General features: G+C 36.9%; 1 protein-coding gene across 11 annotated transcripts in view; it reads left to right on the forward strand.

Annotated features, from left to right (window-relative positions):
* Positions 1 to 15631, forward strand: part of UTRN (utrophin) — a 358149-nt gene that overhangs the window by 278845 nt on the left and 63673 nt on the right. For all 11 annotated transcript variants that reach the window (XM_051613510.1, XM_051613511.1, XM_051613509.1 and 8 more), the window contains 3 exons: positions 1671 to 1731; positions 12423 to 12484; positions 13478 to 13552. In XM_051613510.1, coding sequence (XP_051469470.1) covers positions 1671 to 1731; positions 12423 to 12484; positions 13478 to 13552 — 198 coding nt within the window. The remainder of the gene's footprint in view (positions 1 to 1670; positions 1732 to 12422; positions 12485 to 13477; positions 13553 to 15631) is intronic.

Genomic DNA, 15631 nt, shown 5'->3' on the forward strand with positions numbered 1-15631 from the left:
TCAGTTAGCCGACATAATTAGTGTAGTAGTACCAGAGCCATCATAGGTGCCAAATTGCAACACTAAAGAATGAAACTCTAAAGCTGATAGCCACTTTCAGATATCTGGTTGAATATTTTTTCTCTTTTTTCAGAGTTATAAATGCTTACGAATTATTTTTTAGTTAACTACCTCTATTTGAGTATTTAGCCTTTGCTATGCTTTTTCTTTGCCAGATGACTACCTACTCAGTTATTGCAAATGTTATGTTATTTTTTAAATAGTTATATGGAATTTTCTCTGTTTTCCAGTGAATAATGTGGTTTATTTGGTTCCTGTAGCTTCCCAAATATTCTTCCTAATCTTCCTTAATCTGTCTTTTCAATACATGAATGGTTCTTAAATTCTAAGCCATGAAATTTTGTGTGGTCCATGAAGAGATCACAATTACTAAACTGTTCAGGGAACAGCCAGCTGTGAGCAGGGCAAGACCTACCTCTCTCTCTGCAGCAGCACCAGCCTGTGAGGCTTACAGAGCTGCTAAAAGTCTTTGATGCAGCCTTAGAGGTCTTAGGGGAAGAGGAGAGAGTTACTTTCAAATTGATTTATTTTTTTTCCAAAGAAGGATGAGCTCTAAAGAAGCCTGTGCTTGTAGAAAATTACATTAATTGAGACTTTAATTACTAGAGATCCAATGTGAATCAAAGCTGTGTCTTATTTTACCAGGTTTTTAAACAAGGGTGTTAGAACCTAAGAGTAGGCACTCTGTTTTGGAAGTGTCAGCAAAAGTGTACATTACAAATTCATCCCTTTGTGATGCTCAGTTATTTCTACCTATTTTTCAATCTCTGCTTCTACAGTGAATCTAGTGAAGTGAGTTTCTTCTGTGATAAAACCCTAATTAACCGGGCACTAGTCTGGGAATTTCTGGTAGGACATATATGTACCTATGGTTCTTCAGTAAATTGGTACTTTGAAGTTGTGCACCCGCAGTCCTGTTGGCCTAAATTTTTTTTCCCATTTTGTCTCCTGGTGTCTTTAGATAAGCAGAGTTGTAATGTCATGTATGATTTCATGCCTTTTGCAACTCAGTGTGCTGGAGGCTTCTTGATGCTATGGATGATATCTGTTGAGGTATCAGACTTGCATAAATTCTGCACAGATTGCTCTGTTCAGCAGGGAGTGCAAAGGCAGGTTTTAGTGCCTTTTTGTGGGTCACAGAGTGTTAATCAATATTAATTTGAGTTGGAAGTAGGAACTAAGAGTTGCAACTAATAAAAATAAGATTTATATTTCTCTGTTTCGTTCTGTTGTGGAGCATTAATTAGAGTAGTGGAAGCATTTATTTTCAAAGCTTAAACTGATAATAATTCTATGGAGGTAGGAAAACCAGTGTCTCCATTTTGCCTGGATGGGTAGCGTCCTTGCTCAGAATTTATTATCCTTCTTTGAAGTAGAATCACCACATTAGGGTTGTGTTTTTTCCCCAGCATTAAATAGATGCCTAGTATCATCTTGATAGATTGTTGTCGTTTTCTCCAGCTGTTTTCCTAATTACTAGAAGTTGTCTGGGAATATTTGTTTCCATTTAATTTATTATAACTGCTTTAATTGTAAAATAAATAAAATAAAGACAGTTGGATTTTTTTGGCAGGTCCTTTCTAATAATTACCTTCTCTTTGTTTCCTCAGCCTCAGTACAGTTTCCATGGCAGAGATCTGTTTCACATAACAAAGTGCCCTATTATATCAAGTAAGTTTGCCTTGATTGTTTTTTCCTTAAGCATAACAAAGGGGCTTATCACCATAACCTAGTGGAAAAACATAGGTACTAAGTAGTAACTAGAGAAGTTATCAAATACTTAGTATTATGCTGCATGTGCTATATCTTTTCATGTTTATTGCTTTGCATATTGTATAATTTAGAAATATGTAAAAATAAGTCATTGACAAACCCTAACTAAAAACCCCACTCAGATAGGAGGCAGCAAAGATGCTCCAGGGAAATGTAGTATCAATATTCAAATTAGGCTTGTTTTATGTGTCTATCTCATCCAGAGTATTAACTGTAAAGGGAAAACAGCTGAATACATAATGTATTTGAAAATACAAAGCTTATAACCTATAGCAGAACAGTGTGACTAATATCTATAGAATCCATTCATCATTTTGTGCAAAATTAATTTGGAAATAGATGTATGTACTGTTTGCCAGGACTTGAAAGGTTAAAAATTGCAGCTTTGAGGGAAGGATAACTTTTTTTGTCAGAGTAGATGATCTGTGCTAAGCAAAGCAAATATTTTTAACTTGAATTTTTCATGCATACATCCTTTTTTCCATACTTCACAGTACCCTTTTTTTTTTTTTTTTTTGAGTTTTTGGGCATCTCCCTTCAGTTTCTAATAAATATTTTTTATCATGACTAGTTCAGAAGAAAGTAAGCCTATCCAGTGTGTGGACTAGGTGCAATCCTGTAAGTACAGAACTTGATGGCAAAGTATCCACTGATGCTGTGGGCTTGCTCTGGTACTAGTGTGTTGGCTGCCCTGGAGCTAGATTGGGGAATGAAGCCAGTCAGGACTGAGAAACAAACCCCAGAATCTCAGAAATTGTTTTAATGGCCTTGCACAGGAAGTTTGATAAAGGTTCAGAAGTGTTAGCAAGTTGTTTGAGGGCTGACGTCTGTGTAGAAGCAGAGACCACTGGTTTAGTTTGAGACTGGCTTTAATGGAGTCAACAGAAAATAACTACTGCTTCTCAAAGAAGACTTTTTTGGTTATCTTTCCCTACTTTCAACATCACATATGCTGCTGAAGCAATGTCTTGATTCTTCTGTCTTGTAAGAGGAGAATAATGATATGTGTAATCAGTAGGATTTTTATTTTTTTTTTAATCTTGAGGAGAAATACTGAATTTCAGTAGTTCCATGGTCTGACAAGCAAGCTGACCTTGGCAGTTCCCTTCATTCTTATTGCTTACTGATCTAAAATTCAATTTTAGCAGGAACAGCTAGATAAAAAACAGAGTTGTGGAAAATAAAGCAGGAAAGAGATGATTTGGAATTTGATTTGTTTTGGTATGGTCAAGCTGGAAAGTCATCTTCAAAGGTTATTTTAAATCTGCATCTACTCCCTAATTTCAGATATAGTTTAAAAAATAGAGGAAAACAACGTTGACACAAAAACTTAGTTGATTGGAGTGATTAAATGAGCTTTTGAGTACAGTCAATTGGATTTAATGGTGTTTTTTTATACACAGAAATTCTGGGAAAGAGACAAAGATTAAGTTAATTTTCTTTTTTTTGTTTAATTGTATTAACCTTGTTGAATGATGTGCCTTTGATATACAACACATCATGAGTAGAAGGAGCAGTTATGAGGAGTATTGAACTTGAATGGTCATTCAAGAACAATGATATTTTCTGGTTTTGCAGCACGGCTTGTATATTCAGTTTTAGGTGCCAGTTGTTAATTTTATGGGTTAAGGAAGAAAAACTGCAGGAGGAGGAAAATAAAAGTATCATTCAATGATTGGTGGCTGAAAAATGAGAATTAAAAAAAAAAAATTTTTGAAAGGGAAATAAATGCTAATTGAAATGAGACTAATTCTGGATAAGAACATACACTCTTCTTAGAAAAGCATAAATTCATACTTTTACTTCATTTCAGTTGCTTTTTGTGAGTGTTCTTGAAAGCGAAATGTAAAGTATTCAGAAGTGACTTAGCTATGGATGATAGTACAGTTGTACCTCTGTTAAGATGAGTATTTTAAAAGACAACTGCACTCTTTGTAGTTTTATTGCACACAGAGAACTGAGTTTAAAAAATATGGGGAACTGCAGCTGAGAAGGCAGGAGGAAGCACTTTAGGTAGCAATGAATTTGTAAGGAGACTGTAGAACTGATGCAAAGCATCTGTATTTTCAGATGACCAGCATTTATTCTGATTGTTTTCTGATGCCAGAAGTAACTAGCACTTACATGTATAGAGATGAGTGTCTCAGAGAAAGATGTCCTTAGTGTGCTAGCACACCATAATAGCTTTGAAGTGCTTACTAGTAGTTGGGATGTCAACCCTTTCTGGCCTCTGTAATGGCAGCGTATGAAAGATTAAAAAGCCACTGTACACACTCCTCTGCCCCCTAAGTTCAGACAAATTTGTTGTTTATCAAGGTGTATGTGCTCTACATTATGGCAGATACTTGGTTGAACTGAACTTACACACATGATTTAACTTTCTGCTCTTGAATTGTCTTACTATATAAAACAAATTTGCCAAATGGCTTTACCTCTGTTGATATGATTTTATTTAGTCCTTTTTGCCTACTGTCAGATTTGTTTTCTTAATGGCAATTTACAGAATTTCCTGTATTTCTGTAGTCTGTGTCTTCTCTGTTGTGGTTGAATTCAATAAATGAAAACCTGCATCTGTAAAATCTCAATGCTGTTAAAAAAAAAAAAAGAACTTCATCTTTCATACTTTATAAAAGATAATTGAACTAATGAGCAGTACAGAGTGGGATACAGCATATCAGACCCCAGCATTCACTTATGCATTTCTGGTAATGGAAGTGTGAAGTTCGGACAGAAAGATTTGGCAAAGATGCCATTGAATACATATTTCATAAGTTGGTTTGCAAAAGATTTGAGTTTTAATAAGGAGAGTGTTCTGCTTTTGTTCATTTGTAACTATCTAAATCACACAAATAAGGCATAATTTGCCTCTATAACAGAAATTTTTAAAAATAAAGTCTATATTTACATACCACTTCAATAAAAATATTTTAAAGAGGCAGGGATACAGGAGACACTATGATTGTTAAGGAACTGGAAGGAATGTGCAGAAATCATAATTACGCTGGCATTTCTCACTGCTGTTCTTTTAACTATGATTTCAGTGTTCTTCAGCTGTGTACCTTTCAGTGCTATAAATTATTAGGTATTTGTACTGTACAGAAGAAACAAAAGGGTAATACAGAAAAGGTCACAGTGAGTTTAATCATGCCCTCATGGAAGGCATTACATAGGGAGAGCAATTTCTTGGTGCAGTCATTAAACTGATCAATATAAAAATCCAGTTGCCCTGTTTGCTTCTCTGTAACCCTGCAAAGAGGGTGGCATCACTAACATCTTAGAAATCCCATTTTATCACCTCTTATGTTCAGCTTTATGGAAGATGGAATAAAATGCTTTCTGCTTCTCAATATTTTTCAAGACTCTTCATGAGGTCTTTCCTGATGTTTGATATATGCCTGCATGGGGGAAAGAGGGAGAACTAATGGAACTGGGAAACATTTTTTTTTTCTTATTCCTAGTTATATCCATAATCCCATTCTTAGAAGTATTAAGTATTTCTTTTAGAAGGACAAATAAAATGAAATTTGCAGAAAGAGATAATACAGGTTTCAGTTTTTCAGAGTTTCTTTAATTACCAGTTGCTGTGCTGGTCTTTGTTTTCTATTGAAGTGCAATAGTACAGCTTCTCTGCAGGGATTTCAAAATATCTACATATAAATTGCTCCATCAACCTCTAGTATACAGTACCCATGCAATTCTTTGTATCAACTCTTTCTCACCACAAAAAAAAAGTGTTTTCTAATGGGTTTTAAAAAAAAGAAAAAAAAATACGGTATCTATTATACCATTTGAAATTTGGCAAGGGCAGCAAAGCCAGGGTTCTGAGTGCTGTTGATTCATTAGTGATCAGTAAAGATCCTGATTTCAGTTAATGTTTTATGCAAATGACTGCAGGAACAGAAAGCTGCTTAGCATAATGCCAGATTACTGTTTCAGTGTCTGTTCTGGTGGTGTTTGCCAGTGATTATCAACACAGTAATCAGCCTTGTCCATGCTAAGGAATGATAAAAAACCCCCACAAACCTGTCTCTAGTTTTGTAGGCTTGCAGGCTAAAAAAATATTTGTTTGTTTTCCCCCACAATTCCATGGGCAGCTTGAAAGACCTGAAGATGTACAACTTACTCTGTTAATTTCAACAGGACTGTTCTCATATTTCTAGAGATCATGAGTTAAATGATGTGCTAACTGTTGATCAGCTATTTATTTACAACCAGGAAGTGTTTTTAACGAGGATTACTTTGCCAATTATAGCTAGAAAGCTGCCAGTAAACATAATGGATAAGAAGCAGATTATAAGGGTAAATGTTTGTAATTTAAGCTGTAGAGCACTTCATTAGTATATAGTTTTTAATATCTGGAATATTTTATGGTTATAATGTTTACTTTTAGTTAGTGAAATTTGCACAAATATATTTAGACTTTTGAAATTACACTGGTTTTTCGTATAATCTATTCATGGATGTGTGTTTTGCTGCATGGCTTGTATTTGTCAGTAAGTTTTGGCAGAAGAGCCTTAGGAGACACTCACTTGAAATAACACAGTCTTTTGATACAGCAGCAACAACAACAAAAATAACGCAGAATTAATTCTCTTGTGGCTCAATCAGTGAAACACGTTTAATTCTTCCTTGACTTAACCATGTGGGAAGATGTAACATCTTCACACCCGCTTGTGTTGCTGTCCTGTAGACCCTCTCACTTCTGTCATGGCAATGGGGGCAAACTGGAACATAGGAGGTTCCACTTAAACGTCAGAAAAAACTTCTTTCCTGTGAGACTGACAGAGCACTGGAACAGGCTGCCCAGAGAGGTTGTGGAGTCTCCTTCTCTGGAGACATTCAAAACCCACCTGGACGCGTTCCTGTGTGGTGTGCTCTAGGTGATCCTGCTCTGACAGGGGGGTTAGACTAGATGATCTTTTGAGGTCTCTTGCAACTCCTAGGATTCTGTGATTCAAAATTCTGCGATTCATAGTGAAAATCCCTTCTTATGCCACCCACCATGTGGAACAAAGGCTCGTAACTGCAGATTCTGTAGACCTTGAAGAGTTCTTTTTATCCAGTGCCATCCATGTGCAAGATGAATAATGAGCCCAAATGTTGTTCACTTTTGCTCGAAGTAAATAGCACCTAACTCTACAAGTAGTTCCTCCTGAAGCTATTAGAGTACTTGTGAGAGAGGGTGTGCTCCTTGATGCAAGTGTCACTGCAACCTGGGACAGAACTGCCACAAAGACTGGTTTGGTTATGCGCTTGTTATGAATCTTTTCCAAATTCAGTAAGATGACTAATAATTATAACCTTCTCATGTATTTTCTCAAGTTATCATGTAAAATTATTATTTTTTTATTTAATTTCAACATACTTCTGAATTTAGATTTCCATTGGCTTCTCTGCAGGCTTAGTTTTCCATTCCATTACAGACTGTGTTCTATAGAGAAATACAGAGAATGTAATTTCTTCACATTCTTAGTTAATAGCTTCTAGCAGGCCTGATTTTTCTGAAGGTTTCCTGTTGTCTGTGGTGAAAACAATCTACTCAGTTTGACCTAAGTGCCTCTTGGGACTGAACAGAAGTTATGGCTTCCAGAGGAATGAAGTTGGAGCTCTCCCCATGACCTAATAAAATCCCTTTGCCCAGAAGTCTTCAGAACATGACTGGAGAGCTTCTGTGAGTGAATTGCATACTGCTTTATTTGCTTTTTTAGTTGTTTTAGCAGCTCTGGTAATAAGCAATTCAGCAATTTCTGGTCATTTCCTCCAAGGACAGTATCTTTCACTTTCACATGTAGAATACATGTAAATAAAGTGTGTTGTCTTTTGTTTATCAGTTTCTTTGTTCTTGTAGGCCTGATGTCTTGTATGTTATTTCTGCTTAATGAGCAAATTATCAGAGGAGCAGGGCAGTATCCAAGTCTGCTTTTACTCACTGGACAGTGACTGTTAGGCATTGGTAGCTACTGCAGTGCAGACTTTTAAAGAGGTTGTTGTGTAATGAACTTGCATAAAAAAGAACTATGAGATCCCAATCAGAAAGATCTCCCCCAATTTCATCAAGTCTGTCTCATCTGTTACAGACATTCAGTATTGTAAAGTTTCTGAGCACATCTCTCAGTGCTTGATGTACTTGCATTAGTCTTGCATCAGTAGCAAAAAAAGCTACTGTAGCTGCAGCAGAGAAAGATAGATCTTATTTCGAAGAGCTGCTTTACAAACCAAATCTCCAGAAGGCACTTTGTCTTGCATGCCTCCTATTTGGAGCGCCTAATAACATGACTACCTTCTCTGACAGTTTATTTGTAGCATAGGAAGGTTATCTGCACACCCATTTTTTTTCTTCCTGTGAAAATCAATTTGTGTGCACATAAAAATCCCTACGTATTATGAAATTGTTATCAAACAAAATTTTATATTAAGAAATGTCTCTGTTGAGACTGATTTCTCCCGTCTCCCCTAGTTTTTTATAGCTCTTTAAATTTACAGGTTTATTGTTGTTTTTTTTTTCCTCAGCTCCGCCCAGTGTAGTCTGGCTTTGGTGTCTTCTGTCTCAAAAATGAAGCCTATCTTCATGGAATATATTCAGTGGGAGAAGCAGCACTGCCCATGGCAGTAGAGTTGCTGCCTACTTTGACCTGACCAGACTGTTGAGTCAGTGGGCAGTTCTCTCACTCTAAGCCCATTCCTTGTCTCTGCTGGAACCATGTACAGGATTGCTCAGCCATTACATGTGCTTTCTTGCTAGGTGTTTTGGGATGAGGCTGGCACCATCACATTCACCTTGTGTCTTCCTTTAGCAGCTGTCAGGTGGTACTGACTTTTGGGTAATTATGGATAAACCTGGATTAAAGGATTCTCTCTCACCTTTTTTCTGTTCCACCAGATGATGTTCATGGGGACCCCCTTTCTCACATAAGCCTAGTGGCAAGTGCCTGCCACGTGTGGCAGTATGAAAGAGCAGAGTAATAAGTTTTAAAAGCCCGTAAGTCTATACACAGTCTTGAAAAAGTGTGTTTCTGTTTAAAATGAAAATAGAAACATTAACAATTTTCTGGTAATTATGTTATTAGGTATCCGTTTAATGTTCTGTGTTCTTTTCCGTAAAGAGAAAATTTAGCTGTTCAGGTACTTACTACATTAAATGGAGAAACAAAATGATAGTGCAGGATACAGAGTTTTTTTGATATCTTCTTTACTTGCTTCATTTTTTTCTGCTTTATGTCCAGCACATACAAAATACAAAAAACTAAGATTTTTGCATGGCGTGTTGTCATGATTAAAGTGTTCTTCAGTCTTTCAGATAAAACTGCTACTGAAGCTACCTATTTAAGCATAGACTTTTCATAATGAAACTCTTGTTTGTTCTTAAATCTTGGTTTAAGGAAAAAGTTTGGTAATACCAGCTTTCATTAATTGCATTTGGGTTTATACATTTCTTAGAAGCTGGAATCTAAATTGCAATTAGACCTGCCTACATTCTCATTAGGCTTTTACAGATGCATACTGGAGTATATCAGTATATTTCTTGCAGGGGAAGGGAGAGCACAAGGATTTATTCAAGTATTTAAGTTTTTTAAATTCACTTAAGGTCTCTGGACCTAGCAAAATTTAACAATTCATTGCCAGAAAAGAAGAATTTCAAATCAACTTCTGCTATCGATCCATTGTTGTTTATGTAGAGTGGCATTTGCTGCTAATAAACCTTTCTACTTCTGCAGTGCTTCCCAGATGAGATTCTTGTAGCACCCCCCCAAATAGGAAATTAATTCCTTCATGGAAACATATTTTTTATTGTCAGAAAACAGTGAACTGAGAAACAAAGGCTGTGATTCAGCAAAGTTCTTACAGTCATGGCTAATTTTAACATGATAGTTTCTAAGGCAGTAAACAGGCCTTGACTCAGGTAAACTGCTTGTTGTTTACATGTAGTGTTTGCCCTAATATTCCAGAATTTAAAAGAGTGAAATGTGTTTTTATACATACATACAGACATACATACATACATACATACATACATACATACATACATATATTTAGAGTTTCTGTCACAGTATCCCCACCTACCTTTACTTTTGACATAGAAGTTTGAAGGTTTTAGTCAAGTCTTTTCTCAGAAAATCCTGAAAGATCCTTTAACTTACAAAGTTGAAAGTAAGATCACCAGTCTTAGGGTTGTTTTGTTGTTTATTGTTGGGGCAGGCATTTCTTGGTCAGGGAAGCTGAGGTAAAGCAATTTCCTTAAAACAAGTTGTATCACACTGACTACATATTGCATCCATTTTTTTAGGCAGTCACAATGGGTTTCATCAACATAATTCAATTTTAAATGGCCAATATGATATTGATGGCATCCTGCTTAAGATGATAGTGCAGGTATTTGGCAGCTTCAGGACTAGTTTTGAGGTTATTAAATAAGTTGATCAGAATAAACCATTATATTACATTTTCTGTACCTGTTTACCGAAGTATGTGTTGTTCTTTCTAATATACTGTAAGGGTTTTTTTTATACCAGGGTTTTTGAGAATGCTGGACAGTCAATTGCCTTAGCCTTGGCACAGCACCAGACCCTTCTTTGTTGCTGCTGGCTTCATGATGATTTATTGGTGTGTCCCTTCCAGGGAAATAATTGTCAAGCTACTTGTTTTTGAAATTACTTTTTTGGACAAGGATAAACACAGTGCTGTTTTAAAAGTGTCTTTCTAGAAATTGCAAAAAACCTCATTTAAATACTTGTATGCCTTAGCTTTGGAGTTCAGCGTGTCAGCACCTTGACCACCTCAGTCAGAATCTGAAACGTTGTCCTTAATCCCCTCCCACCCAGGCAGGGAATGAGAGAGAGCATTGTTGTCGAACCTGAGTCAAACGGAGACAAACGTGAATGTAATTCATGTGGTATTATCATCAAACTGAAACCAAGTAAAAGCTTTAGTTCAGGAAAAATGTGGTCAGATGCAAAGAGGTACTGCAGTGTTCTTCTGAATTATGGAGGGTTTGCTGTAGTATTTCAGTCAGCCGAGGTCTAACAGAAGATGCAGTTTTGAATATAGATTGAAGCCATATTCAGAGTTTTTCCCTCCTTCCAGTTGCCTAGTACAGAATAATAACAAATGTATACCTACTGTATTAATAAGAAATACATATTTTGTGTATAAACTTCGATGAAGAACTCCTCACAAAGTTGTGATGGTGCCAGATATGAAAGACCCATGGCAAAGAGTGTCAAGCCTAACGGCAGAGAGAAGGTGACTCTGGAGACCTAGACCAGACGCAGAACTAGAAAGAAAGCTCAGACTGATGTAAAGAATATATAATGGGGATCGTATCCCCTGTGCAGAAACCCAAAGCATGCACTCTCCAGTAGTGTATCTTGAAAGGTAATGTAAGGAAGGGCCCTCAGCATTTACTTTGTTTGAAGTCAGCTTCCCCTTTGTGGTACCTGTTCGCTCTCTGTAGCTCTTTGGAGCAAGGATCTTCTACCCCTTTCTTTTTTCATCGTTTGGCATAATGGACTTCAATTTTCCTTGTTTTCTCAATAAGGGGAAAGCAACAAAAAAAAGATTATAAATTCTTGTGCACTCACTGAGTTGCAGCCATGTATACCAATTGAAGATGCTACTTTTAAAGGCAAAGTGCCATTTGAAATTATTTACAACTACATACACCTATGTGTGAAAAAAAGGTGTGCACACAAAAAGTTTTTAAATAGAAATACAGGTGAAATAAGTGTTATTCTTAGATTGTTATTGTTAGATTTGCTAACCTAGTGTAGTTTCATTTTCATTATTAACTTTTAAAGGGCATGCTATGGTCTTTTAAATACAATTTCTCTAATTTCCATACAAAGTATGGAAATGTATGTATGGAAATTCAAATGTAAATACTTTGTGAGACAAGAATGTGCAATCATTCTAACAATTAGTATTCAGAAATACAAGTAAAATGTGACTTGTAGAAGGGAATTGGAGATTTTTAGTAGACCTGAGATAATACACATTTTGACCCCCATGGCTGCATGTCATACCTTGGTGAATTGGAACAGCAGTGCTGACTGCTGGGTAAAGTGATGCTGCCTGTTGAACCTCTGCACTAGTGCAGAGGACAACCCCTAAATTAAGGTACCTAGTGGCTAGGTGTCTGAAGATTGACCAGACCTTCCATTTAATGCATTAAAGGTAAGTTTTAAACTTTTGTACGTGTTCTGATACCTGTATTCAGATATGCAATGAAGTCTAAAATAAAACCTCAATGCTTTTTACTTTTAAAGTTTTTTATAAATATTTTACTGTGCTGCAGTAACAGGAAGATTTACTTTTTTTCCTAATTAGTGTGCCTCCTAGCTTCAGAATCATAGTCCAACTGATACAGTTAGACTTAAAATAAAAAATAAATACTGTTAAATATAGTGAGCTATTGTTTAGCTTTGTGATTGAAAAATTAGTGAGCTGAGTGGTACGGATCATGTATTTTAATTAAAGATCTGAGGGATTTCTTGCCACTTAATCTCAGAAAATGAGATTATCTTTGGGTTTTTGTCCTTTGCATTATGTGTGTATGTGTTGCCTGAAACTTTGTTTGCCTCATTCCTTTTTAGTCATGAGACACAGACAACTTGTTGGGATCATCCTAAAATGACTGAGCTGTTCCAGTCCTTAGGTGAGTGCATTCTTAAAAACAAACCTCACGTGGGTCCAGGAGTAAAAGCCTGCATTTGTCTACTGACCACATCTGACCTGCCATGAACTGTGTATAACAGGTCATGTTCCACTTTGCAGTGAGACACACTTTGCAAGAAACTTACTGCCTTGATCCATGTAATGTTTATTGTCTTTCAGTAAGTTTCATTCTGAACTATATGCTCTGACTGCTTTAATGCAGTATCTTGTTTATTTCTTTTAAATCCCTGAGGGATTGTCCAATGATGCAGGCTGTGTGTTTAAAGCAGGACGCTCGTCTGCAGGGAACTAATATTTGTAATAAATCAGAGCAGCTATTCTGTCACTAAGGGATAGACCATATTATTGTACTACTAGTTCAACATTCCATGCTAACACCTACGTTTACTGTGAAAATCTCCCTTTCTAATGAGTAGATGAAAAAGTATAATTCTGTTAGGTGGGGAAAAATGTTACTATAAACAACAGTTTCTAAAATAGAGCTTATTGCTAGCAGCCTGTCCTTTTCAAAGCACTGCTTACAAAGTCGTGCTATAGAAATAATGACTTTAAAAGCCTTTTTTCTCTGTTACTGTGACCTTTGCTGCTGTCTGTTTCTTACATGTTGTCTGATGGAGGTCTAAATTATTTAAGAAACATAGTGCATTTGAGCACTTCTTTGGAAACTGCTTAATACTGCATAATGTATGTAAAACTGTTGCATATCTATGTATTACGTGTGCCAAGGTAGTGTCAGAATTTTTGGTGTGCCAATCTGCAGGCCCTGGACTGTCAGAGCCAGGAGACTTTCCCTGCAAGTGGATTTGACTGAGGTCCAAGCTTCTCAGTTTTATTTGTTCTGATATATCCTATGAACTCATTACAGAGAAGAGAGGGATATCAGACTTTTTCCAAAATATGAAAATTTATATGGAAAGAAAAAATTGGAGCTCTCTTTTTAGGACTGCTCATGATTCTGTTTCTGCTGTTACAGCTGACTTGAACAACGTACGCTTCTCTGCCTACCGGACGGCCATCAAAATCCGGAGACTGCAGAAGGCTCTGTGCTGTGAGTTTGGCCTTCAAGACAAATTGTTTCTCAACAGTGCCTAGGGAAGGGAGGGTCACCTTAGGCCTAACAACATTGATGTTTAAAAAGGGATTAGATACATCCCTGAAAGACTGTCAACCAACAAAATGGCAGGAACAGTTCCCAGTAGTAGGTGTCGTTACTGCAAATAAATAAAATCAATTAATGAATAAAAAGTGGTGCAGCAGGCAAGTTGAAATGGTATGCCTTCTTAGAATGCTAGGAGAAGTGATAGGGAAACAAATACTGAACTTCTTGACTGTTGTGTACTGTTCTTGATGCAAACCAGGCTGAAGTGATGTAAGCTACAATCTCTACCTTTGACATAAATTCAGATATTATATGATATTTTTAGAAGAGTTCTACTTCATTATTTTGTGTTTGATGCTGCTAGATAACTTTGAAAAGATTCTTCCCTCACAGAGAAGATATCTTCCTGTGTGAATTCCAGTTAAAGTTGAGTTCAGTCTGCCAAAATTGTGAGGGGAAAGGGTACAAATGTGTACAATTGGTTATGGGTAGTTGGTATTGCATTTTAATCACAAAAAGCTACTCTGATAAAACAATTATTGGCAATAATAGTAAGGGTATATATATATTGGAGGTGTGCAAAGGGGTCTGAGTTAGATGGGAAATAAACATGCACTTCACATGGATGTTGGTCCTTCTGCCTAGACCTGTGTTGGCATTTATCCCTATTCCTAAGCAATCTAATAATTCAGTCACAGTCCACTCTGAACAACACAGGTTTCATCAGCAGGAAAGGATAGGTGTGTATCGAGCAGGCTCAGCTGGAAACTTCATTTCCAAGGTTCATATCTGTATCCCAGTTTTCTGTATTGCTAGCTTTTCAGGGGAAGCATTTGACATTTTATCACAAGTATGGTTTAATTCAAAGATAAGTTGCATGACTACCATGTTCAAAATTAAGCAGCCTCAGAGCAGATATATGGGGTCTTGTTGTGGCCTCCAGACTCAAAACTTCTCTGGTTCACTCAACAAGTGTAACACTGGGGTTCTGGACTCTCACCTGAATCTCCTGAGAAAAACAAACTCAAGAGTACTCTTTGGAGTCATACTGCCACTGTTTTTTCTGCATTGCTGTTGAGAATCAGAATGAGGAAAAGATCTTAGGGAGCTGAGCCAGCTGGTAACTGCTCAATGTTTATTTTAGGGAAATGGGATTGAAAAAATAGCTTATAATACAGAAATGGTTTACATTGTGGAGAGGAGCAAGACACATGAAGACAAGGAAGATAACTGAAAGGTCAAAAAACTTGGAAGGAAAGTCAGATTTTGCGAGCAGGCAGAGAAGAGAGGGTACGTGGAAGAAAACTGGCAGAAATGTAGAACTGGATATTAAGGTGTACAAAAAGAGAGGAGTGCAAAAAGTTCTGTTGTTGAGATGATGAGAATATGGATTTTGAAAATTATTAGAACTATGAATGGAAAAGAAAATATATGGAGCCACACATAAACCAGAAGGAAAACAGGGTGAAGTAGGAAAAAAATAAAAGAAAAATGGACAATTTTGGAAGGAGATGTGGTTGAGTGTGAAGGTCCCCAATTTTACACCTTTCTAAAGGTTTTAGCAGTAGCTGGTATAAAATGTTACGCAACATTCCAGAGTTGTCTTGTTCAAACTTGGGAGTCCTTGCTGTGGGAGGACTTTTAAAACCTGAAGGGTGTACAGTACTGCAGTCTGAATAGGAACATGAGAAGAACAAAGCCGTCTTAAAGATGCAAGCAAGGAGAGTTCCACAGAGGGGTCCCTTCCTGCCCTCTAGGTGGTTAGTTTTCTTTCCAGCCTAGAAGACAACAGCATGATCTTGGCAGAAGCCTTTGGTGGAACTTCAGATGTGCATTATACTAAAAGAAGCTGTGTCTGAGATGGTAGCTAGTGACTCCAGAAAGCTAGAATGCTTCTACACAGTAGCACAGGCTCTTCAGAGTACCTCTCGCCACTTCTTCGTATGCTATGCTGACTTCTCACAGAATTTCAAATCAAGGTCAAGATCTTGGATTTAGGGTCATACATTTGGGAAAAGCAGATTGTTT

This window comes from Apus apus, chromosome 3, assembly GCF_020740795.1.
Source record: "Apus apus isolate bApuApu2 chromosome 3, bApuApu2.pri.cur, whole genome shotgun sequence".
Classification (NCBI taxonomy): domain Eukaryota; kingdom Metazoa; phylum Chordata; class Aves; order Apodiformes; family Apodidae; genus Apus; species Apus apus.